At 41.0% G+C, this 26771-nt stretch overlaps 1 protein-coding gene across 6 annotated transcripts in view; it reads left to right on the top strand.

Moving 5' to 3' along the window:
• The window catches only part of LOC131683767 (RYamide receptor-like), a 405413-nt gene that overhangs the window by 63475 nt on the left and 315167 nt on the right, over positions 1–26771 (top strand). For all 6 annotated transcript variants that reach the window (XR_009304563.1, XM_058966053.1, XM_058966077.1 and 3 more), the window contains 3 exons: positions 4475–5248; positions 5317–5430; positions 19806–20004. Coding sequence is in view for 5 of the 6 variants with exons in the window: in XM_058966053.1 (XP_058822036.1) it covers positions 4602–5248; positions 5317–5430; positions 19806–20004 (960 nt within the window). In the remaining variant the exon portion in view is untranslated. The remainder of the gene's footprint in view (positions 1–4474; positions 5249–5316; positions 5431–19805; positions 20005–26771) is intronic.

The following is a 26771-nucleotide window of genomic DNA, read 5'->3' as shown; positions in this document are numbered from 1 at the left end:
AAGGGCGAACACGAAATTATTGCGACACCGAAAATGTCATGCCAATTTTCTTGTAATGTTTAAAATCAAACCAAAATTTTAGGGTAGTTTTATACATATATTCACGGTGTCTTTTTTTAACAACTTTATGCAAAAAAATTCAGCATCTCTGAAACTTCAGGATATGAAAGAATGGGCTTTTCCCTTTAATTTGAAACCAAAATCAAAATAATCCGTCGGGGGGTCTAGAGCAACTTTTTTTTTAAAGTATTTTTTCGTGAAAACATAGATTTTACAATGGAACTAGTTCATATTTTTGCCCCTAGATGGTGCTTTAGACATCCGAACAACACTAAAAGTGAGAATCTGATAGATTATTTAATTGTCTACAACTTTGTTACCATCTAAAAACCGATTTGAAATTATCCCGAAATGTAGTTTAATATTTTAACGAATTCTAAGTCTAAGTTAGTTTCACAGAAGACCTAGTGGTTTGTTAATTCACAAGCACTTTTTTTTTATTTGCCAAATAGTTGTGTTTAGTTCAATAGTAAATTCAGCGGAATTTGAGAGCTAGGAAAGTCATCTTTTAGCTAAAAATTATAATTCCCTGATACAGGGCACCATTCATATTTTGGGATGAGAAGTTTTAGATAAGTGTTGACCAAACTAGTATGATATTCATATTCTTTTTCATGATGGTAAGTGATTCCTCCCGCAGAAACAGTCTTTTCAATTATGTATGCCTTCTTTTTCAATTCTTCGATTGTTCTCAGGGATGACTGATAACTATTCTTACATGAATCTCCTACTCTGTTAGCATCTTCGTATAATATTGACTTGTCCTGAACTTCAACCTTTATATTTGAACAAACTCAATGAAACTTTTAACGCACCATTGCAATATTTCGCGGATTTCATTGCAACGCTTGGTGGTTAAAAACGCTGATTATCCGTTTTCAAAATTAACTCAATGTGACAAACAGTGAACAAAAAACTTTGAGTTTTTGGATCAAGATAATTTTTTTGGGATATATTCGAGGACTTCTATGTATATAAGGTTATTGTTGTACTCAAATTATATTTTGTTTTCAAAAGTAATACATATCGCATAATCTAGGATCAATTTAGTAACGATATCTCGCATAATTGATAGGAAATGGCCATAAAATCCAACTACCACAATATGCTTTGCAGAGAAAATTTGAATAAATCATTTCACACTAACCACTAATTTTGACAGTTACTAATGTGGTTTGCGTTAAATTAGAAACGGTGTGTCTCAACATTGCGTCTTGAACGGAATTATAATAGCTGATTTAAGCGATCATAACCTAAATTATACGACGTTTGGTCCTTTCTAAAACACCCGTGTAACAATACATAAATGTAAGCAAACCCTTGTAACCAAGCAATACCTTCCGATTAATGGTAGTCCCTTCGAACCTATCGGGAAAGATTACACACCAAAAGCACAAATAGTTTTCTGACTCTGTCAAACATCCTAATTTTCAGAAGTTGTCAACGTAATGAATCCCGTCTAATATTTTCATGCCACTAAACCCAATTATTCTTTTTTTGGTAATATAATAAGTGCGAGAAAACATATTTCCAAACCACTAGGCCTCGTGTGAAACTATCTTAGATATAACTTTGTTAAAATCTTAAACAACTTTTCCGGATGATTTCAGATCAGTTTTTAGTGGTCAACAAACTTGTAGACAATTAAATTTTCTATCAAATTCTTACTTTTAGTGTTGTTCGAATGTATAAAGCACCATCTAGGGACAGAAATATGAATTATCTCCAGTAGTAAAACCTATATTGTTACGAAAAAACTTCAAAAAAAAAAGTTGCTCTGGACCCCCCGACGGATAATTTTTAACTTAGTTTCAAATGAAAGAGGAAAGCCCATTCTTTCATATTCCGAAGTTTCAGAGATGCTGAATTTTTTTGCATAAAATTGTTCTAATAAATACACCGTGATATTTACTTCAAAAATCAAAAGAAAAGTTAATCGATGGAGCCTTGAGTGTAAAATTGAACGCATTTTCGCTTGATGCCCTCCTCGTCTTTGACTGTCTTCTTGCTCTTCCGAAGTTCCCGCTTCATCATTGCCCAGTACTGCTCCACCGGGCGCAGCTCCGGACAGTTTGGCGGATTCATGTCCTTTGGAACAAAATGGACAGAATTGGCCTCATACCACTCCAGGACACTTTTAGAATAGTGGCATGATGCCAAATCTAGCCAAAATAGCGGAGCCTCGTCGTGCTGCTGCAAGAACGGCAAAAGGCGCTTCTCGAGGCACTCAGATTTGTAGATCTCGCCATTTACTGTGCCCTTTGTCACGGCTCACTCCTCAGTCCGCAAGAGCAGATGGCCTGCCAAATGAGATATTTGGAGGCGAACTTCGACATTTTCTTCTTCTTAAATTTGTCGTCCACATAGAACTTGCTCTTGCCGGTGAAAAACTCCAACCCCTGAATTTGCTTAAAATCGGCTCTTATATACTCTTATATACGTTTCGTCGTCCATCACACAGCAGCCATATTTTGTCAGCATCTTCTCGTAGAGCTTCCGTGCCCGAGTTTTAGCCGACGATTGTCGCCGCTCATCGCGGTTTGGGAAGTACTGTACCTTGTATGTATGTAGTGCTGCTCTCTTCTTTGCATTCTGGACGTAGCTCTGCGACATGCCGATATTTTTATCCATATCACGGCTTGAGACGTTGGGATTTGCTTTAATCATCCGCTTCACCTTTCCCTCCGTCTTTTTGTTGTCCGGTCCCGGTTTTCTTCTAGCTCCTTTGCCGTGGTCCAACGTCAACCGCTCCTGGAACCGCTTCAACACTCTGGAGACGGTTGAATGGTGAATGTTCAACATTTTTCCCAACTGCCGGTGCGACAGGTCAGGAAATTCCAGGTGTTTGGAAAGAATTTGTTCTCTCGACTCGCGTTGGTTCACCTCCATTTTCGTTGAATCCAAAAATACGACTTCGGTTTTGACAGCATGTAAACAATACACATCAATGACAAAGTGTGCATAATTGGGTTGATTTTTACTCAATGGTAAAAAAGTTATGCCCTGTTGAATGTGTCGCAATAATTTCGTGTTCGCCCTTTATGATGGAAATTACTTAACTTTTAAATCGAAAATGAGTCAGTGCTAATAAGAACGAGATCGAGTGCGATGGATGTTCATCAATTGTATACGGATTATCACGTAACTCCCATGTTCCTCAAATCATCAAGAATTGTCAAACGCAGTTCATCCGGCTGATTTTGTGGGGTTATGTCGGTTGGTTTAAAACCTAACTGGGTTGAATAGTAGAGAATTTTAGACCCTAATATATCTTTACATGTTTCCCAAACCAAAGATAATAACTCAACCCCAAAAGCTTAGGTAGGTAATGTAAACACAATAAATTTGGACTATGATATCGATGGGAAGAATAACAATGCTTTCGCATAACTCTGAATAGTGAAAACGCCCTATGAATACTCTCAATCACATATTTTAATAATCGGCCTGTGGATAATTTACAATCATTTGAGCGTCGCTTTCAAGACACACAAAACAGATGTTGTGAAATGGTGTGTCTTTGTATACACATCGCTTTTTATAGTTTACTAGTTTTGTTTACAAGTACTTAGAAACCCTCGAAGCATATCGCAAAAATTTTTTCAGCGTTCTTTATTCCAAATGTTCATTTGTGACTTTACGATCAAGTAGCTAGTTTATTACTTTATTGAATACTTTACGGTGACGTGACAAATGAACTGAGTGTTCATTTTTGACAGTTCGCTTGTACTGTTTACATGGACTTAGAAAAGTTCTTTACGATTTTCTTTAAGCGAATCTAGTCGTCCACAAATTTTTCATCTAAACAGTACAAGCGAACTGTCAAGAAAAAAATCGTCAATAAAACTCTTCTAACTTCATGTAAACAATACTAGTGAATTGTCAACACAGAAACCAAAATTTCATTTCGAGTGTTAAGTTGTGTAAAAAATAACATGGAACAAATATGGCTGTTTTCTGAGGAACAGTAGTAAATTGCATTATCATTTAAACTATCGTAAATATTTTTTCTTGAAATATGCCTCCTCTCCAAGTAATCTCGATCTTAAATTATCAAAGCTACCCCATTTTACGGCACTATAATTTATTCGCCAAAGACGATATAAATTGCTTTCCGAAATCGAATTATCGATTTCCATTGTGTTCCATAATTAATGTTCCTTTGTAGGGAAAACAGGACAATGTGCATTCTAATAACTTATCAAGACATTAGGTAATGATGAAAAATTCAACAATATTAGTGCATACTAATTGGCGTTGAGAAATGAAATTGAGATCAGTCAAGTAGAAATTATTATGCATTTACTCACTATCCCATGTGCCAGTCCATAGCACACATCTAAGATAGTTAAAGCAGTTCAATCTGATCAACATCAATCATTAATAATATTTCCCATTTCCTCTCTGGTCACAGATCCGGTTGCTGAAAGGAACACAAGAACAATGACCGATATTCCTCCCATGGCTACCCTCGCCGATTGAAAGTCAAACCAGCTCCGCAGGACAAACGTGTCCTCCATCTAGCCCAAGCCAACTCCAAGATGAGCAACCTGCGGTACACTATCCAGTATTCCGATTACTTCAACAGATCGTGGCGCAATGAAACGCTGGCCAATGAATCTACCGCATCGGTCGGAGGTTACGGGTCGAGTTCCGCCCTCAACGAAACGTATGAGATTTACGCACCCAACTACCCGTACGTGTCCTCCACCGAGGAGCAGAACTACATCGAACAGCTCAGTGAACGGCTGAAGAATGGCTCCAATCATACGCTGTACGGAATTAACCACCCGATTTATCCGGTGGGGGAATGCAGCACCAACTACTGGGCCGGGTTGTACTTTGAAATCACCAGCTACTTCCTGTATGTGCTAATCTTCGTGACAGCTGTAATTGGTAACTCAATAGTGCTGTTCATAGTGCAATCGAATCCTCGGATGCGCACCGTGACTAATTACTTCATCACCAATTTGGCCGTCGGTGATTTGCTGATGATGCTGTTCTGCGTTCCTTTTACGTTCATTTCCTCCTTTGTGCTGCAGTACTGGCCGTTCGGGTTGGCCATGTGCCGGCTGGTGAATTACACCCAGGCCGTTTCCGTGCTGGTCAGTGCCTACACACTGGTGGCAATCAGCGGGGATCGGTACATTGCCATCATGTGGCCACTGAAGCCTAGGATTACGAAAACGTAATGTTGGGAATGTTTGGCGCTGGAAATAGTTTTAATGGGGACTATTTGCTTTTACTATTCTACAGATGCTCGAAAGTCCTGATAGGCGTGGTGTGGATTATAGCGCTTATAACGGCGGCTCCCATTGCGATTTTTTCGACGCTCATCTTGCCATCGGAATGGCACACGGTTTGTAATCTGTGAGTATTACTCTGAATTCATTTTTAGACTGCATAAATATTTTTATTACTATTATAAGTATTACGCAAGTATCACACATTGTTGCTGTATTATTTTTTTTAACTGGTTGTGCAACGCATAATCGAGTCTTTTGGCATCAATTTTGCTACGGGAAAAGTAAAATACTTGCATGTTATACTACATACATACTCAAAAATTGGGAGCATCAACTCTGTGAAATTTGTTGAATATAATGAGGAGTTTAATATTTTGCATCATTAACTTGCAGATACCCGAATGTGCAATATATTTGTCATACTAGCAGCAAAGTTAGGAAAAATCGAATTAAGAAATAACATGGTGACAACGTGAAAGTAATACATTTAAAATTTTTATAATAGGGAGACTGGGGGTTATTAAGACAGTGGGGGTAATTTGGGCCTCCTCGATTTCTCAGAAAATCGCAAGACTTTCTGACTGTCGTACATATTTGTGAAACCGCTATTCTAAAACACGAATTTTGAGAGCTGGGGCGACATTATGGAACCATTTCGAATCGACTTTTTCATGCAAGCTTTCATACAATAAACCTTTCGTATCGAGATGCGCAATGCCACCCCTGAATTTATTTCTTTGTTTTTTTTTGTATGAAGGAGATACAACGTGGTTCATTTTTTGCCATCCTCAAAATAAAAATCATTATAATGGTAAAACCGTCATTAAAGCAACAAATAAAAGTGAAAAAATAAAAGGTAAGTGTTTCGGAAAGCTTGAGGCTCCTATTTAATGGAATGATTTTTGTGAATGTGAAAACACAGATATTTTCAAGACCTTCAAAACTTTTGTGGGAAATGAGCGTACGGGGCTATTCGGACCCCCTATTCCATCCACCACCGTTCAGCGGCTTGCGGCTGCGCTCACCACAGCAAAGAAAATACATGATGCGCCAATCAATAACTGTGACTAACCAGATTAAGTTTTTTGTAGCGCAATTTATTTTTTTGTTTCTTAAGGAGTTTCTCTATTAAGATTTCATAAGTAAACTTAATTCCATCGTAAAAAATTAAAGAAAAATGAATTGCCCCGTAAGAAGGTCCAAATTACTCCTATATTGTAAAAGGATGCAAATCTACGCCTAGCTCTGCCATGGAGTGGTGCAAATGAACCTTTTATGGCACCAAAATGTAGCTTTCAAACTAACAATAAGGGCCTTTGACCGGTAATTTTTTTTCACAACTATCCACCTGAAAGGGCTCACCGGTCAAAAGTCACCGCTGTCCTCTTGCAAAAATACGAGTGCGCTGGTTATGTTGCTCATCGCTGACAGCTATGCGACAAGGGGGTTTGGGTGTTTGTTTCGGTGGAGTGCAGAAGCCGGCCATCGTATAAAAGACAGATAGTGACAGACCACGGCGAAGAAAAGACGTCCTCGATACGCAGTTTCGGGACAGTTGACCGCCACAACAGCAATTTAGTAATGTGAGCGAGAGTGACGGAAGGATACACGTTAAAAGTGCCGGCCCGTAGTTTGGGCGCTCGTGAGACTTGTGGTGCCGGATCGCCGACAAGGGAAGCTGCAAAGTGCAAAGGAGTTTTCGCTTCCCCGGCTAATCGTTAAGGATCCGAAGCACCCGCCCCTCTCGCTGTAGAGGATAAATCGAACGAGCCTTGCACTGTTCTACAGCTAACAGTCAAGGAGAGGGAAGCAGGTAAGACAACGGCTCCACCTGGGAAGAACACTGCGGAGTCTTTTGGGATTCCTTGCGGGGAGCAAGGGAATTCGGTGATTCGTCACCAACGTCGTTAGGGAGGTTCTAAAAAAAAGACCCAAGCTCACCCCCTAGCTAATAGTCAAGGACCGCAGCGGAAACAGCTAATTAAGGATAACTCGGCCGTTGTAGACCCGGCCGGGCTGAAGAAACCTCCCGCTCTCCCGCTAGCAGTAGCAGAACAACTGCCTCCAGTGACAGCAGTAGTTAGATGCGGAGGAGAGTGGAAGTGGAGAATAAACGGTAAAAGTAACTTATTTGTTTGTTTCCTTTTGTTTGTGACGTTACGAAAATCGGAAATTTTGTTAGAAGCACCTAGGCCGCCCTGACAAATAGGGTCTGCCGCGCAAATAAGAACCGGAATTTCGTCCTGCCCCAGAAACTCGGACGATCGCACAGGTGCTGAGTATCACCGACCTCTGGATAGCAGCCAGCTCAGCTACTTTAGCGCCTCCAGGAGCTTCCTCGGGACGACTCCAGTTGTCAAAATCACAACAGGAACAATTCTCTGAACCTCATCCAACCTCCACATTCCCTTCAACTCTACCACCAGTGAGCGATATCTGACAATTTTTCACCTTAAATATCTACCAGATTGTGGTCTAGTGGAATGGCGATGTCGATTATGGAGACTTGGCATGGACCCTTGACATAGATCAGTACATCTGGGCGGTTGTGGAGTAGGAATTGGTCCGACGAGAACAGGTAACAGTATTTCGGCTTAATCTCCTCCAAAACACTACATTGCAGCGCCAATCGTTGGTGCAAAATTTTAGCCACGTTGTTGTGACGTTCGGTGACCTTATTCAGAAAAGATTTCAAGACACAGTTCACTCGACTTGAGAACTTATTTTGTAGTTCAAGCTTTATGTTGGTGTGCCGAATCTCGGGGAGGTGTCTGAGTCCAAGATATAATTTTCCACGATCCATTCCACCTTCGTCGATCTCGTAGCCACCAGAATCTACCCATTGCCCTGACCCAGATGCTGAACAGATCGTAATTTTTCTAGGCTACACTTTGTCTAGTTTGATGACTACACCCAGTCGTTCTGCTGAATCAGCATAGCTCTTGAGATCGTTCATGTAGAAGGTGTGGATCACCTCTTCTGGTGAGCTTTTTCCATACCTTATCTGATAGCTATGCCCGTTTCGATTGAGTGTCTCGGTGGATTCAATGCCAAAGGGGCTGAAGGAATAGCCTTTGAATATCCTCCTCAAGATGCGGAGCTTTCTAGACCGTAACACTTCTGAGCTGCAGTGTTGCAGTCATGGTGCTCAGGATCTTCTACAGACTTGATGGATAGGTAATTGGTCTGTAATTTGATGGGTTGGACGTATTGAAAAATTGAGTCCCGGGTGATAAAATCGTGTAACGCCCAGTTCAAACATGCCAAAATACCAAAACATGGTTGTCCCATCCATAAGGCTCAATGGAAATGTAAATCTTGAGCAGCGTTTTTCTCGGCTTGCTGTTTTTCAATATGGGACTCTTATGCTTTAATGGGCAGTATAGTGAGCAGGTCAAATTTAAATAATACTGTAGCTTCGGGACCCTGGTGCGCTATATTGTGTTCGTGTGGCGATTCTGCGCTACTGATGGATGGGGTGGGTTTTCTAGCAATGATGGAACTTAAGCAACAGGTGTCTTCACCAGCACTACAGGCACAGACTAACAGACATAACACTATGAAGGAATTCCCTCAAAAAACATCGATCCGACAATTTTCCCAGAACACTAGCTCCACCTTTTATTCACAGTCCCAAACACTCATTAACTGGTGGGTTACCCCTCAGGTTTGAGAACAATTTTTTACTAGTGGTCTATCCCCCATATGCTTGTTCATATGTCAGTGGCGCCATAATTTCAAATGTGGCCACAGTCCCAACTACAAATATATTTAAAATGACCGTTAAAGCGGGCGAAGCTTTGTTTTTGAGTGTTATGTCTGTTAGTCTGTGCTACAGGTTCGTTGGTAAATTTAGGCAAAAACTATTTTTTCTCCACTAATGAGCAAATTGTTTAAACTACATTCGCGCGTAAAGGGCATGTGGCAATGTTTCAGCTTAAAAATGAATTCTTTTTCTTGCGGGACATTACGCTTCACTTGGGGTTTGTTCAGGAACACAATAAGTGTGGAAGCCGCTAACGCCGACCAGAAATCACCCATTGCACCAGAGCTGCTGGAACCACGTCTTACCTGTGAGGGAGCTTGCGATCGAAAGAGGCCGATGCAACAAGACGAGCAGTCTCGTGGGTCTCGGGTGCGAGAGTGTATTAGTGTGGGTTCGGTCTCACTAGCCGAATGGGATGTATGAGTAGGTGACCCTGCACATATCCCACATCTTCCCTTTCCTTAGGAAAAAAACGCTTGTTTTTGTTTTTTTTCGTTTGAAATTTTATTAAATAATAATAAACGAGTAGTCATCACTATAAAAACTATTCTAAACACCTCCGATCCCATGCTTCTTGCTCACAGACTCGCACATAACTTTCTAAGTAAGCCGGTGTTTTTCGAATCCGGCTTGAGCCACGCCGTATTTCAACTCCATCGTCCGCGTTTCCTTCTATAGAAGTCTCAATATTAGGTTTTCTCCATTCTCTAACTTTGCGCGTTTGGGTCACATGTCGTCGTAAGGTTTTCCCATCAACATCACGTAGAATCAGATTGCCGTTGTCTTCTTTGATCACAGTAAACTTTTTCGGGTCGAATCTCGTGTCTCCTTTTATTCGCATCGTACGTTCTGTAATGACGACGTCCCCCGGTTTGATGCGACACTCTCTGGCTCCTCGGCGGTTATCTTCATAATTTTTAGACGACAATTTCGCCTGACGATCTCTGATATCGAGAAGGCCTTCATCATGATGCGCGCTGCCCCCAACAAGTAAAGGTAAACGGCGCCTAATCTTACGACCCATCATGACCTCTTCGGGTGGTATTTTGGTAATACTATGTGCCGCCGCGTTGTGCGCATCAACTGCCGCTTGAAGTTCTTCCACGTAGTTGGTTCCGTTAGAAATTGCAGTAGCTACAGCCTTGTTGACGAGCTTCATGTAGCCCTCAACTAAGCCGTTCTGTTGAGGAAACAGGGGTGTGCTAAAGATTGCGTTTATGCCCCGCTCTCTACAAAACGATTTGTACTCTTCGCTGTTAAATGGGGGTCCATTATCTGACTTCATGTTTATAGGATATCCTTCTCTTTCGAATATCTGCTCCAAAATTTGTTTAGTGTTCTCGAAACTTGTGGTTTTGATTGGTCGAGCGATCAAGTACCGAGATCTGTAGTCTACTACTACTAGGATTGAAAGTCCACCCAGTCTTGCATATGGACCATTGAAGTCGAGCCCTATAGTATGCCAAGCCGTCCTGGGTGCAAATGTACGCTTCATTGGTGTGAATTTTTCCGGTCTACCGGTAGTAGCGCATGCTTGGCACGTTTTGACCCAATACTCAACATCGGCCGTCATACCTGGCCACCAAACGCGTTCGCGTAAGATGCTCTTCATTTTTGCTGTCATGGGGTGACCGCTATGGGCGACGCTTAACGTTTTCTTGCGTAGACATTCGGGGATTACTACACAGCCCCTCTTCACTAAAATACCGTTACAAACCGATAGATCCTCCGCTATCGCCTTGAACTTACTTAGTGATTTCGCCCAGATTCCAGTTGATAGCGCTAATATAACCATCTGCAGATTTTCGTCGTTGGCGGTAGCTTGTTCTACTTCGGCTTCCGTCAGTATTCCAATGGGTTTTACTTCTAGTGTTGCTATCTCCCATGGGCTGGATGATTCGTCGAACGGGTCGTCGTTTGCAGTATACAGCCGAGACGAGGGGTCTGCAATATTATCCCTTCCGCGAATATATTCTATGTCGTAGCTGTAGGGGCTTAATCGTAGAGCCCAGCCATCCGCTCTCGTTAACGCCCGCTTTGAATTTTCGCGAGCACGGTTGAGTATGAAAGCGACTCCTTGAGCATCCGTACGTAAAACAAAATGACGTCCTAGCAGAAAGTAAGAGAAATGCTCGACACCCCATACGGCGCCCAGTGCTTCTCGCTGGTTTTGAGCGTATCGTTTTTCTGTGGGAGTTAAAGCCTTGGAAGCGAAGCTTATTACGCGTGGTGTCTGTTGTTTATTCTCTTGTACAAGAACAGCTCCCAATGCATTGGGCGAAGCATCCGTGTATAAGATCGTTTTGTCACCATCTGCAAAGTATCCCAGGGAGGTTACACAATTCACGATTCTATCCTTGACAGCTTCAAAATCTCTCTCCTGTTCTGGTCCCCATTTCCAGGTTTTCGAAGTTGCCACAGCCCATAGGGAAGTCGTGATATCCGCGAAATTATGTATGTAGGGGCTGATGAATGATGCCAATCCCAAAAAACTACGCAGTTCTGATGAATTTGACGGATTTCTGAAACACTTCACACTCCTTACTTTTTCATTATCGACGTGAAACCCATGTTCGTCTAACTCGTGCCCTACGAACTTGATGTGAGTCTTGTCAAATTCGCATTTGTTGAGATTCAATGTTAAGTTGTTCTTCCTCAGGATTTGTAGCACATCATCCACCACCTCTCTAAGCTCTTCCAGAGTTCTAGCGAATATGAGAACGTCGTCAATGTAGATAATAATATTTTTTATATTTCTCAGAATACGCGTCATTTCTCTTTGAAACACTTCTGGTGCGCAGTTAACACCGAACATAAGGCGCTTGAATCTGTACATACCGCTTTCAGCGAGAAACGTTGTCAGGTCACGAGATTCTGGACTGAGTTCAAGGTGGTAAAATGCGTCTTTCAAGTCCAGTTTTGAGAAAAACTTCGATCCATGGAGTTTTACTCTCATCTCATCGATGAGGGGCATGCGAAAGTATTCTCGTTTAATGGCCTTGTTAGCCGCACGCATGTTTATCACTAGGCGAAAATCATTATTCCCTTTTGCGACAGCCGACATGCCACTAATCCAATTAGGCGCGACCGTTACTCTCTCTCTATTATACCACGTTTCTCCATTTCTCTTAATCTCTGCCTGGCACCTTCGCGATATGCAGCAGGAACGTTATAGTAAGCGTTTCGGACTGGAGGGATTGATTTGTCAACGCTAAATCTGACGGATACACCCGGCATTTTTGGGAACGTTTTAGTTTTCGAGTTTTGCTCACAGCTGTTGACGAAGGTTCCTACTGCTAGTAAACCTAAGTCACTGGCAGACGATCGACCCAGCAAGGACCGAGATCCGTTTTGAATGACATAAAAGTCTGCTGATATCGCTGAATCGCTACACCCTGCAACTTTCAGGACAGCTCTGAAAACGCATTCCACTGTCATAGGTTTACTCGATGCGTAAGAGTGGATACCTCGTCCGTCTTCATATTCCATCATCTCTAATGTTGCAGTACCTATCCGGGATTCCTGTTTCAATGCGTCCCAGTCTTTACCACCAAGAACGTTTACATCCGCCCCTGAATCGATAATAAACTGTATGGGTTTTGAACCACCAACGTTGCACTGAACCAAAACGTCATGGAGTGTAAGGGTATTCACTTGCTGGAGGATGAATGGGAGTAGCACAAAGAAAACAGACCACATTTATTCTAAGACTATCTCTTACATATATTTTATAATCTATTTTACCTGATCGCTTTGCTCATCGTTGTGGTTATTGTCCAAACGATCCTGTCGAATGTCCTTGACTTGCTTTCGTCGACAAGTGATGGCAAAATGTCCTTTTTGACCACATTTGTTACAGGTCCTCGAGAGAGCCGGGCACGTGTCATAGCGATGGGACAGGTAGTAACATCTGGGGCATCGAGCTCGACGCCCGGGAATGCCAGCAGTTCTATTATGGTGCCTCTCAGCCGGTGGTGCACGTCGCTCCATGCCATTATTCTGAAATCTGCGCTTCGTAGTAGGTGCTGTCCGTGAATAATAACCCCGATCTAATGAAAATACATCAGCTTGTTGAGATTGGCCAGATTCTCTATTGAATGCTTCTTCGCGCGTTGCTGATTGGACAATGAAATTTGTCTCATAACCGTATGTCCTGGCAGACTTGGCTAAAGCTTGATTTACCATGCCCTTTATAAGCTGCGCTCGGACAAAACGGTCCTGATCCGGAATGGCATAACCGCAAAGCCTTACCTTTTCAACCAGCCTAGCATGAAATCCCATGGCCGATTCATCATTGCCTTGTTTCATGTTAGAGAAGGCTTCATGTTCCGCACTCGTGTCTGTCATAGACTTCAAATAGGTGTCTATATTATTAATGAACTTCGTATAACAATCTGTGTCTGCTAGGTTGGGGCGTAATTTAGCTGCTCTTATTATAGCTTGCATTTCCTCTCCTAACGATAAAAACAACAACTGTGCCCGTCGCGCTGGATCGTTCGCGTTTCCAAGCATCGCAGCAATTTCGAAATTCTCCCTATATTTATGCCAAGCTTCCCACATCTTATTCGCCGGGATGTCTTTTGGGAAGGCTTTGATATGGTCGAATCGAATACCTTGTGTTGCACCATCACGTGTCGTTTCAATCCGTTGTGTGTTCCAGCTAAGTTCAGCGTCATCTGCCATGGGCACAATATTGCTTCGTGTGTTGTTCTCAAGCGCGGAGGTGAGGTTAGACAACATTTTCTCGAACTTTTCCATTTTCTCGTACAGCTCCGTGTTTGCTGCGGGTCTATAAATAGCTTCTTTTTCAATGGCACTACTAGAGACGGGACCTTCTGTATTGCTCGCTTGGTTCTCATTCTGCTGGTCTATCAATGTATGCTCTGTCGTAGCCACCGGATCTTTGCTGCTAATGGCATCATCACCGGAAAGCAAATTGGCATCACTCAAACTTTCGATTGATTCATCCATGTTTTGTTCCAAGTCAGATGCAGCGGAGTTGTCCAAATCACATGACAACATACTCTCATCGTCGCCACAGTTTTCGTCCGAATCAGAGGAATAGCAAGGGGCTCGTACGTACTTTCCTTCGCTGGCCATCGTGTACTAACTTGTAAGGTATCCGTTTCTGTAATATTTTTGAACGAATACTATTATTTGTGAAACAGTCTAACGTAAATAAGCGCAACTGAACATAATGGATATTAAAATTGGCATTTTTAAATGGCTTGTCGTGAAAATGTTAAATGCAAATCGATTAGACTACTCGCGAAACAGAACGTGTGGGACATACAGAAAGCTAAACATCGATGTAGAATATATATTCGATTACGTTATAAATATCTTACTGTCAACACAAGTAAATAGTCGCCCTGTTGTCATCCCGAACATACACCCTGTTCGAGTTTGCTTCAACTACGGTTATTTCAACACGCGCTTCGTTGTGTAAGTAACATATTCAATCGCGCTGTGGTCATCCCTAACACACGTACGCTTCGGCTTCACAAGCGGTTATCCAAACACGCGTAAATTAATACAAGCGAATCCATCCTTACTGTGGTCATCCCGAACACACGTACGCTTCGGTTTCGCTAGCGGTTATCCAAACACGCGTAAATTAAAACAAGCGACTTCATCTTTACTGTGGTCATCCCGAACACACGTACACATCGGCCTCGCTACCCAGGCGATTACTTAAAACCAAGAATACCGTCGTACTGTGGTCATCCCGATCGCACAAGCACTTCGGCTTCGTTTTCTACGCAGCAATCTTACTTAGTGATGAGCATTTTGAAAAAAAATGCATTTTTTTTTCTAGGTAGAGAACGTCGCATTGGGCAGGTCAGATGAACAATATCGATTTTCCAGGAAAAAGATCGATCTTTGAAAAAAAAAGCGACATCGCCCATTCCTTTTCTTAACAGGCCATTTGCAGCGATAGATTATAACATAATTTGAATGTGGTCATCCCGAACGCACATATGAAGCAAATTATACGTTGCGAGAACAATCATAAGAATTATAAATTAATTCCTGACATGAATCGGCGTAGCTCTAGTAAGGTTATCCCAACACGCAGTTCGTTTATTTTCACGTATTCTTCTCAGTACACTGTGGCCAATCGAAAAATATTTTTTTGTAGATCACTAGACTAGCGTCACGACACACGAACAGCGAGGGAAGCCATTTTGTTTCACAGAACCAGATTTTCACATGCGCTTGAGGAAAAAAAAATGGCACTTTTTATTCTGGTGCATGAGTGATTCCCTGCCTGAAGAAACAAATAAACTGTAACCGAATTGATCTAATAAGTTCACTTTCCAGTTACGCGTCTCCTGGTAGGATCGCCAATGTGGAAGCCGCTAACGCCGACCAGAAATCACCCATTGCACCAGAGCTGCTGGAACCACGTCTTACCTGTGAGGGAGCTTGCGATCGAAAGAGGCCGATGCAACAAGACGAGCAGTCTCGTGGGTCTCGGGTGCGAGAGTGTATTAGTGTGGGTTCGGTCTCACTAGCCGAATGGGATGTATGAGTAGGTGACCCTGCACATATCCCACAATAAGTGTCTCCGCTTTTGGAGCTAGTGCCAATCCGACGTTATCCTAGTCCTGCTACTAAGTTAGTGTCGGATTCTGACGAGACGAAATCGAAACGCAAATTTCAGAACTAATTTATGCAATAACAATAAGTTGACCTAGCTCGATCTACAAAATCGTTCATAACAACCAAAGCAAAGCTTTCGCTACATATTTTGAAAATCTGACATGTTTCCTAGCGTCGCCTTTCAGGTCCATTCCTATTCAATTTGTTCAAAATACGTTGGCCCTTGATCATTAGAAGAACATTGCTGAAAACATTATCGTTCTGTTTTTAAACTTTTGGAATATATCTCAATAACACATGCGCTGAAAGCTGGCACGCTCACTGACACCGTCTAGTGGGACCCCTCGAAAAACTGTTCTGAAGACACCACCCTTAAAAATTGTCATAATTTTGATATAATAAAATTAAAATAAAGTCCTATCGGATGAAATCTAATCGAATATTCACAGCATTAAACAGCGCCTTTCGTCCTCAAAAACTTTACAGAAAACATCATTTTCCCAATTTGTTTTTTTTTAGAATGAGCTTAACCTAGCATGTACTGGAAGTTGTATTCTCCTTAGCGCTGCTTTGTTTACTCTAAATTATCATAACTCATACCAATCTGTCACCGACTGGTAGTCCGTGACTTCTCGAGCAACTTTACTGAAGACAATCTTCCTCTAAATGGTCTCGATACTGAGATATAGAATGATTTAACAATTATTTGAATATTTGCTTTCGCACTAGCGCCGTCTGGTGGGACAATTCTGAGTTATTATTCCCACCATCCAGAAGCTCTTGGCATTCTGGAAAAAATTTTGTGTGACATCACCTTTCAAAATAATACGAGTATCGAAATATATTTTGCTAAACCCAATTCATTGATTATTACATTTTCGACGAGACGTTCGATTTATTTACTCTTTTTTCATAGCACTCCTGGCGGCACAATGCTCAACTGATTGGATATCCAGTTGATATAAATTGAAGCACACGAACTTTGCCAAATAAAGTATGGCGCTAAATGTTGACGTGGACGAAATATTCGGTCACTCCCCAATTAGTTCAAATCTCATAAACCATGGGATCCCTACTACGCAGTGAAACATAACATAGCATACTGTTGGAAAGATCTATTCTTCTTCTTTGCAGAAAGCTATAAAAATTGAGAATCGGTTGAAAAATGACCGCGCTGAAAATAACGTTAGTGCCAAAAGTCCCAGTAAATTGTTGTTTTGTTATAAATCAAGATTTTGAGGGTATACAACATTTTTTCAAACATTGTTTTTTGTTGTATTTGGTTAGATCTACAACCTACATATACTAGGTCACTTGAAAAGTACAAAGTCGCTGTAGCAGGGTGTTATCAATGTACGTTATTTAGTGTCAACCTCTTATAAATGCCATTATTTGAGGTTGCCAGAAGCCACCAAATTGTATTTCAAAATGGCGTCAAACACCAATTCCCGTCATCTACAGACCAGACCCTATCAAAATTACACATTTATTGATGACGATTTGCAGTTTTGTGGAGTCAATCATAAATTTCGATCATCTACTGACCACACTCTTTCCAATGACACCCATATCAAGGTACACGCACGCGAAATGCTTCCTAAAATTGAGTTACTCAATTTTGGTGGATTGTTGAATAAGGTAAATTTGGGTAAATACTTTCTATCGCTTTAATATCAATAATTTACTACTTTAATCGAAGATACAACAACACGATGCGATTTAGGAATATGCGGATGGGTGAGAGATGATTCTAGCAATCACATTGCAGTGACTCTCGGAATACCACAGCTAGAGTGATGTGCGCCCGGATAGAATTTTACAATAGCATTTACCCTACAAACAATCATATAATAATAAATATTATAGTTATTACTGTTTCAACATTGTTCGATGCCAAGTTCTCACAGTAGATTTACAATAAAATTTCATGTAACAATAAATTTCACTGTTCAGCAAAAAACTGCAAAAAAAATTCACATTAAATTTTACTGTTTTCGAGAAAAAAATGTATAGAGAAAAACTGATTTTTTTAATGTTAAGATACATAACCACCCCCCTTTTTCACTGTAAAAGTCTATTTTACATTGAAATTTACTATAAAAACGTTAAAGTTTATTGTTTTTGTATTGTAGCATAACACTAAAACTTACTGTAAATTATTGTAAAAATACTGTACTGTCACCGTGAAAATCAAGGTTTTGTTACTGTACATTTCTATTCGGGCGGGTATTCAACAAATTGACGCGCTAGACCAAACAACATTTCACCAGACGACACTAAGAGCAATTTTTCGTGGCACATTTTTAAAAAGAAATTTATTACGAGTTTCCAAAATTGGATAAATATTATCAATAATTAAATTCTCGCAATGGTCATTCTGGTGTCACATGATCTTTTAGAGGGATTATTTTACTCTATGTTCCTTTACAAGACGTCTGAATTGATTTTCCGTTGAAATCCCTTGGCATAGGTCAGCTGAATTGCTTCTAATAAAATTGGAAAATCTTAAATCTGAGGTTCTCTGTCAGAATCATTGCGACATTTTCCTGATTAAATCATTCCGGAATTTGATTCGGAATACTAAATGAAGTCAGTATGGATTCCCACTCAAATGCAACAACCGATTCCGAAACTGATTGAGTCGGAATCGGTTGTTACATTTGAGTTAGGATCCATATTGATTCCATTCAGAATTCCGAACCTGTTCCGGAATGGATTTAACTGGGTTAGACTAATTGACGCCCTCCAGCCGTTTCCGGTACGTTTTTCTCAGTTTATTTCCACATTCTTATCATTTCCGTTTCGTCCTTTCGCCTTTTCGTTGTTATTCCGAAGCTCTGAAGTTTCGATCAGACGAAGTTCAGGATTGTTTGGGTCTTTCAACAAAGACTCTACAGAATTAACTGCATACCATTTTTGAACAGTTTTGGAATATTGGTATGAAGTGATATATGCCAAAACAACGGTTTTTGATCATACTGTTCCAAAAACAGCAAACACCAATTTTGGATGCACTCGGTTTTGTAAATCTAAATGGTTCACTATGTTTGCCACAAGTGCACATGGTCAGTCCCGTCAGGTATTTCGAAGCAAATCCAATTTGAAACGGTCATCTACAGCAAACTTGGCTTTACCCGTGAAATATTCCTGTCCCGGTAACTGCTTAAAATCCGCTTTTATATAGGTCTCATCTTCAATGACGCAGCACTGGCATTTTGTTAGCAGCGTCAGGTAGAGTGCAGAAATTTATGTCAACTTGGGATGTTCTGCAGCTTCTTGACGAAACTTTGGGAAGCATCAAGTTTTTTAGCCAAATCACACGTCGAAATGTTCGGATTCCGCTTCAAATGAGCAATCAATGCTCTGTTTTTTGCGTGTTGTTCCCGATTTTTATCCAGCTTCAGACTAGTGGTTCACTGTCATACATTCCTGGCAACTTTAGAGGACCTTTGAGATGGTCGAATATACATTTATCAGTTTTCTCAAGACGCGATACGACAACCGAGGATTTTACAAGTGAATAAACACGTCTTTTCGCGAATGGTTTGTTGTTTCTCTTTTATCGCGACCGGAATCTCACTGACAACTGCGCGATTGAGTGGATGTAAACAATACACTCTGAAGAAAAACCGGCCAAAATTTGGTTAATTTTGGTGAAGTTTGACGAAAGTTACACAAGTTTGACAGTGTTGCTATAATTATCGACTCACCTTTAACCCAGATTTAAGAATATTCTATGAAATTTGTAAAGTATGAAATGAAAAAAAACTTGGTTTTGGTATTCCGTGCTGTTTTCGTAACATTCTGCAAAATAAAATAAACAGTTTTCTCAGGGAAAAACATGCTGACACAAATAGGCTCCCAACAGAGAGCTCTCGTTTACATTTTCGCATGCAAACTTTTCGTCCCGAATAAGCAATCAAAAAGTTCACAAGTCAAAACACATTCATTCTGCGCGCTTATCAGTTGTTGTCATCAAAAGCTCTGGCATTCCGGATACAAATGTCATAAATCTTCTGCAGCGTCAACCGAACCGAACCGGGTGAACTATGTATTTTTCAAACCAAATTCATTTCTGTTTTCTGTCTCTATTTCTCACTCTCTCTCTGACTCTGTCACTCGCACAGCCCCATCTGTAAGGAAATGTGGCCATCGAAGGAGCAGGAAAGCTATTACACCACCACCCTGCTGATGACGCAGTTCGTGATACCGCTGCTGGTGCTGATTTACACGTACACCCGGATCGCCATTGTCGTCTGGGGGAAGCGACCGCCCGGCGAGGCGGAAAACTCCCGGGACCAGCGGATGGCCAAATCGAAGCGTAAGGTGAGTGAGTGGTTTAGTTTACTTTTTATTTTAATATGTTAATCACATCGAGTAGATTTTTATGGTGCGTGTATGCAGAAACTAATAACAGCGAAATTGTTGGCTGGCATAAAATAAATGAGTTTCGTCAATCTATTTCTTGCGGTATGTATTTTGTAGTCATATCATCAAGGTAAAATTCATCTAATGTTGCCTGACGAGGGTCAAATTCTTGTGCCTTGAAATGTTGGGCACGTTTTTACGCTAGGAATGACATGGGTTGAACTAAGGAATCCTTCGATTTCGTAGCCGTTCTCAGCGTGTAGCAGGTAAGAGTCATCCCGTGTTTCGGTTCATCCCAAAAGACTACGCCAAAGTTCGGATTGCATAATCTGGTTAACCATATAAATGAGTATGTAGATTCTGAAGAGGAAGAAGAAAGCTTACCATCGTGAATAAGCTTAAAGACGACTGGTTTGAAACCGTCGGGATTCAACGAAAAATCTTTCGACGTGCAATGGTCTAAACATTGCTGTACTTAAGAAAATTTCTCAAGTGTACGTGATGAAAGGTAGAAGTTGTCGTTTTCGGTCAAGCTTTCGTTGCTGCTGCTGTCTTGAGGCTTACTATCGACAATTCTTGTTGGTATTTTGGCATTCTGCGTTAAAGTATGTCAATGTTAATTTTTCCACCTATCAGTCTCCACAAACAGCAGAATTATTTTTTCGATATAATGTAACCGATAATTACTCATCAGAGAGTGATTTTTTTTTATTTTCGTGAAAATAATCAAAAGTAGTAAAATATCCCCTTCATTTGCAACAAAACCGAAAATAAAGTAGTATAGACTTGTTTGGTCATGTTTTGGATGAGCATCAGCCAGGTTGCGAACACGAGAAACATACCGTTATAACCTCATTAGCTCATTCTCCAGCGTAATGATTTAACCGAGAGTGATAATAACTTCTGTGTGTGTATACTACCCATTTCCCACTGTCCGGCAGTGCTTTTATGGAAGAAACTTGTCGGCATCTATGTAATGATATATTTATTTAGATGTACACATATTTGGCCCTGGAAATGAAAGGCGATAGCTCTATTCTACATCCAACGACCCATTTGAAGAATGCCTGTTCCTACACGTACATTCTGATGCCGCCTTCATATACAATAAGCCCCGCGCGAATACATCCACGTATCAATTGAATATTTGCAATATATTCGCACTTCCAGAATGAAAAACATGTTTGATTCTGGAACGTATTTACAAACAGGGAAATATTTATGAAGGTAGACAAGCATTGAAAAATGACTTGAAACGATCTCACCAGTTCTGAATAAATAAATTCATGAGATTTCTGTGAAGAATTTTTCTTCATCCGTGACATTGTTGCATCAGCTACTCAGGTCTAGGCGGCGCTGCAGGCGCTAAGGAGAACGTACGGGCGTATTTTTTCGCGTCCTGCTTCACATACTTCAATGGTAAAGTTTTGACGACAAATTTATATGCAAAATCACACTTTTCTCGCGATATTTCAACCTACTAACACGTAACACAACAGAAAAAACTACCTACTAAACGATTGACTTCATTTTCCTGTTGAATATATTGTATACTCATCACTGAAAAACTGAAAAATATTGGATGTTAACAACACGTCCGGCGATTCGCCAGTGCTGCCACTTCCCTTGTGAGTGATAATAACTTCTCATGCAAAAATGTGAGTTTCTATTGTAGAAGAGGAGAATTGTTTCGACTACTTCGATGTATTCTTTATGAAACATACAACATAGGTTCAACAAAGGTCCATTGTCCAAGGCAGTTGCTTTTACTAACTTTATCACGCGAAGTCCATATCTTTCCGTCAGCATTCCTTCGACCTACTCGAAAATATGCGATACACTTTGCTTTACAAAGCCAACACCATTTCAAGGCCGTAGTCCGGAGTCAAGATCACGTCGCCCACCCTCGATTCCGTGTTTCGATAGAACGGAAGGATATCCCTTTTTTGAATACCCTCTCATTATTTCATGTGTACTACTTACTAGCTTGTAGTAAGTAGGTATGAAAATGAAAATATAAATATATTCCTTCACTTTAGCACTCGGATCGCAATTTTCTCGCATGGTTTTTCCTTTAGCCGTAAAGCCATCCGGACGGCCAACCGAGCGGATGTGGAATGTGTTTAAAGTTCTCCGTTTAACTATGCAGTATAGTTTCCTGCAACGGACAGGGCCCTGGTTGACTATCCGTCACAGCGGTGATTAATGGGCTTGGTCGTGGGAAGAAGAATAGTTTCTTGCGTGTGTGAAGACTGTGGAACGTTGTTGTTGTTGTTGTTTTTGCCCTGCTGAGGTGAGGTCGACTATTCGGTGTATTATATTTTGGATGGTTATCTTTGGTAGTGCTTTCGAAGAAGGTATACATTATCGTGATAATTGCTTTTGTTGTCGTGATTTGTGGACGTTGGCTAGTCCTTCTGCAGATTTTTTTACCAGTGAAGTAGAAATGAGACATCTCCACAAACGTTTAAGGAAGCCTTTAAAGCTGAGCAAACCGTTTGTAATTTAGCATAAGATGTTTTGAAGTTTGCATTGAATTTTGTTTAGGTACCGTTAGGTGCCGTTGTATTTTGTGCAACACCTTCAAAAAATCGAGCGAAATCTTTTTTCAGCACCAGCTGCTGCTCATTCGGGGAGCCATTCGCGCGAGTGCATGAGGGTTCATAGTATCCGATAGTACCAGGGTTTCCGTGGTTTACCATCTGATCCCCGATCTAACACGTGTGGTTCTGGCCTAGATATGTGTAAAGCGTAGTCTCAGTAGTGATAGTGTCATTTGTGTCGGTTTTTAGGGTGAGGTAAGAAGGAGAAAGGTCACGTCAACCGCATGCTCATCACTCGAAATTCCGTTCAACAGACCAGGGAAAAAGTCTATCTAAATCTCAAACATGATGCATCGTTTAAATCATGACATAAAACGTTTGACAGTTGCTGGAAAAAAAAAGTTCTAAAAGTTAACAACAGACTTTTAGAAGGATCAGTAAGGTTGAAATTTTTCATCATCCAGTCCACAATGTCAGAGAATTAAATAATTCAAGCACAGAGATCATTCTCCGACTGAAATGAAAGATCACGTGGAGTTTTGGGTGCTCCGGGAAGGGTCAGAAAACAAGAGGGCAAACAGATTCGCTGAGGAGTAAGGACACTTTTCAGGATTCCTACTGAGCGAATCATTATAATCCTTGCCGCATTTTCCACAGCAGGCCTTATTGCTGCAATTGTGACTTCAAGAAGAATCGCTCATAAGACCCAACGAAATCAAAAGCCTCTTTTTTGTCGTTTTATTAGTGAGAGAATCAAGAGCCCGAAAACTCTGGATCATTTGAATTTCAAATTACAAGTCCATTAAAACTAGAGAACTGTAACTAACCAGCCCTCTGAGACCCATTGCCTTTTTGAGGATTAAGGCAGTTCATGGCGGTACAAACGGACACACAGGCAGATGAACCATATGCAAGAGGATGTAATTCGGTAAAGCGGACCCAGCGAGAGTCATCCGATAAGAGTGGATACCCATCACACTAAATTCGGCTCGGTAATCTCCCAACATCTGTGCAGTCAGAAAATTTTGAAACTGATATCTCAGTAAAGTGAGATTAGTTTGCTGATTTTCGGTGAAAATATTCCGAGTCTCAGCATATCGCTAGTATTCCATTGAATGCAATCAAGTGTTTTCATCGGCTGAAGTAATCGGTCTTTAAAACAACCAACCCTGTAATGAAGCAGATCCTCGCATGTCAAACTCTCATCGTTGACGACGCTTTAAATCTCTACTCTTTCCGCTGGAATATACACATGTTGATCCCGTGTAAAGCATTCGCAGTAAGCAATATCGTTTGCCTACTTTGATTTGGCTAACAATATCATTTACCATATCTGGGCCGGTTGAGGGTTCTGGGTAAAGTTTAAGTCGGGGGGAGCCTTTGGAGTCGAGCCTGTTTCGATCATCCATCGAAACCGTTGACGCAGGGGGTCAACGCCCGTGCAGACGGAAAGCAACAATAAATAAAGGGCGAACACGAAATTATCGCGACACCGAGAACGTCATGCCAATTTTCTTATAATGTTTAAAATCAAACCAGTTTTATACATACATTTACTTCAAAAATCAAAAGAAAAGTTAATCGATGGAGCCTTGAGTGTAAAATTGAACGCATTTGATGCCCTCCATCAAAGTCTTTACAGTGTCATCCGGTACCAGTTTCTCAGTTTTTTTTCCATTTTCTTAACATGTCCTTCTCGTCTTTGACTGTCTTCTTGCTCTTCCGCTTCATCATTGCCCAGTACTGCTCCAGCGGGCGCAGCTCGGGGCAGGCGGATTCATGTCCTTTGGAACAAAATGGACAGACTTGGCTTCATACCACTCCAGGACACTTTTAGAATAGTGGCATGATGCCAAATCTGGCCAAAATAGCGAAGCTTCGTCGTGCTGCTGCAAGAACGGCAAAAGGCGCTTCTCGAGGCACTCAGATTTGTAAATCTCGCCATTTACTGTGCCCTTTGTCACGAAAGGCTCACTCCTCAGTCCGCAAGAGCAGATGGCCTTCCAAATGAGATATTTGGAGGCGAACTTCGACATTTTCTTCTTCTTAAATTTGTCGTCCACATAGAACTTGCTCTTGCCGGTGAAAAACTCCAACCCCGGAATTTGCTTAAAATCGGCTTTTATATACGTTTCGTCGTCCATCACACAGCAGCCATATCAAAGCGATTGCTCGGCATTTAAGAGCACTTTAATCGCATCTAACAGTAAAGCTGTAAATGTTACACATTTGAGAATCGTTTTTTCGGTTTAATCTGGTGTAATATTTCACTTCCCGACTAAGTGCCAAGAATATAAAAGCACCGGCTACTCTCGCTGTGGAGGATAACTAACAGGAAAAGGAGCCATCAGAGGTCGCAACAAAGGGGCAAAACTCACCCCCTAGCCAACAGTTAATAGTCGTTGCAGGAGTAGCTACAACAAGGGAAAAACTCGGTTGATGTTGACCTAGTAAGTTGGATTAGAACAAATCTGCCATACCTTGGTGCAGCTGGTGATAAGCACCACTAACAGTGAAGTGATTGGGTAAAATTGCAGCAAAATGATTTTTTGAGCGACTTTTTGGGATGTTACATTTCAATTGTAGCGTATAGCGAAATATTACTTTACTTAATTTGTAGTAAATTTGATGTTTTTCATATTCATTGCTTTGTGAAAGAAATCAGCAATATTTGGTGAACTCATCTTCGCCACATTGAAACGAGGTTAGTCGGGGAAAATATATCTGAACTAGAGTAATTGTTAACTTAGAATTTTTAAATATTTTGTAAAGAATCAATTAATTCCATAAAATGAAATTATTCTTCTTCCCACCAAACCCGGAGAAATTGATGTAAAACCCGGAGGTCCGGAGATCGCTCCCGAAAACCGAAGTCTCCGGGTCAAACCCGGAGGGGTGGCAACCCTATTTGAAGATAGTGTCCAGCCCTCTGGCAACCCTATACCATCATATGGAGTTTGACAGCGACCTACATATATGGGGCAATATAGCTATAAAGCCCCAAACAAAGAATTATGTTCGGAACTACACACGATATTCAAGCATTCCACACGACGTTTTGCATCTTGTGGGATGATTTAACACCGTATTTTTCAGAAAAACAACATTTAGTAACTAATTACAGTAACATGTTTTGATTTTCATGGCAGTGATGCTGGCTGTACAAAGACGTCGTCCTTGACAGGGGGCTGATAGTTTCCAGTTAGTTACCATGTCATCAACAGACTGATCGTTTATTTATTACCTGCGAATGTGAAGTCCAAACGATGAAAACGGACACGTCGAAGCCAAAATTCGCATAAAAACAACTTTCAACTGAACCGATTGCACCGATAAATTTCAAAGGCCATGGCTACGGCACCTATAATAGTACTTGATTCGGGGTGGATGTTCAAGCGAAAGGATCATTATTAAGAGCGTTCGCATACAAGACCACGCAAAAAAAGGATAAGAAAAAGTGGTCTGCCATTCAAAACAACTGTTTGCTTACATATTTTTAATTTCGGAAAGATTGTTTGCCGCCGGGTACCTAGCTAGTGTGCAATAAATACGAACGATGTGTTGCTGAGTTGTGCAAGAGCAGTTTGAAGAGCTTGGGGTAAAGTGGGCACTAGAAACTAAGATTGGAAGATTCTATCTGTTCACTACTGTATATTTAAAAATGGTGTTTAGTGAAGGCAAGCCAGTATCCATTCTGTTCTATACTGGTGTGTCTTTTTATTCCTTCACCGATCGAAAGTTTTTTGTACTCTCTGAACATTTTCATCAATTATTTTTTTAAAGAAACTAGCTAAGAAAAAGACAAGTGTTCAAATCTCACACATAGTGACTATATTCCCCGCGATCCTCTAATTTATCGTGGAAATATCTTCCCAGACTATGACGTTCAATCGCAACAAGCAGAAGGAATTTCGCTTTCTTCGCAGATAGATTAAATCCGCTCCGGTCCAACGTCAGTACGAACAGGTCCTCCGATAGTGGAGGCCAATGACACAAGATTTTCGGTCAACTATTTTTTTGTTGTTGTCTCGTTGTTGTTACCAAACGGTGATCAGTTTAAACGGCGAGCGAAAGGTTGCTTAGTTTTGATGCAACTGTCAAACCAGCTGCTGTGAAAACGTATTGTACGATGGCTCTTATATGGCAAACTGGCCGTCGCTTCGCTTGGACAGTCCGGCGTAA

This window comes from Topomyia yanbarensis, chromosome 1 (assembly GCF_030247195.1).
Source record: "Topomyia yanbarensis strain Yona2022 chromosome 1, ASM3024719v1, whole genome shotgun sequence".
NCBI lineage: Eukaryota > Metazoa > Arthropoda > Insecta > Diptera > Culicidae > Topomyia > Topomyia yanbarensis.
Note: the sequence above shows the minus strand (reverse complement) of the source record. Positions and strands in the feature narration are given on the sequence as shown.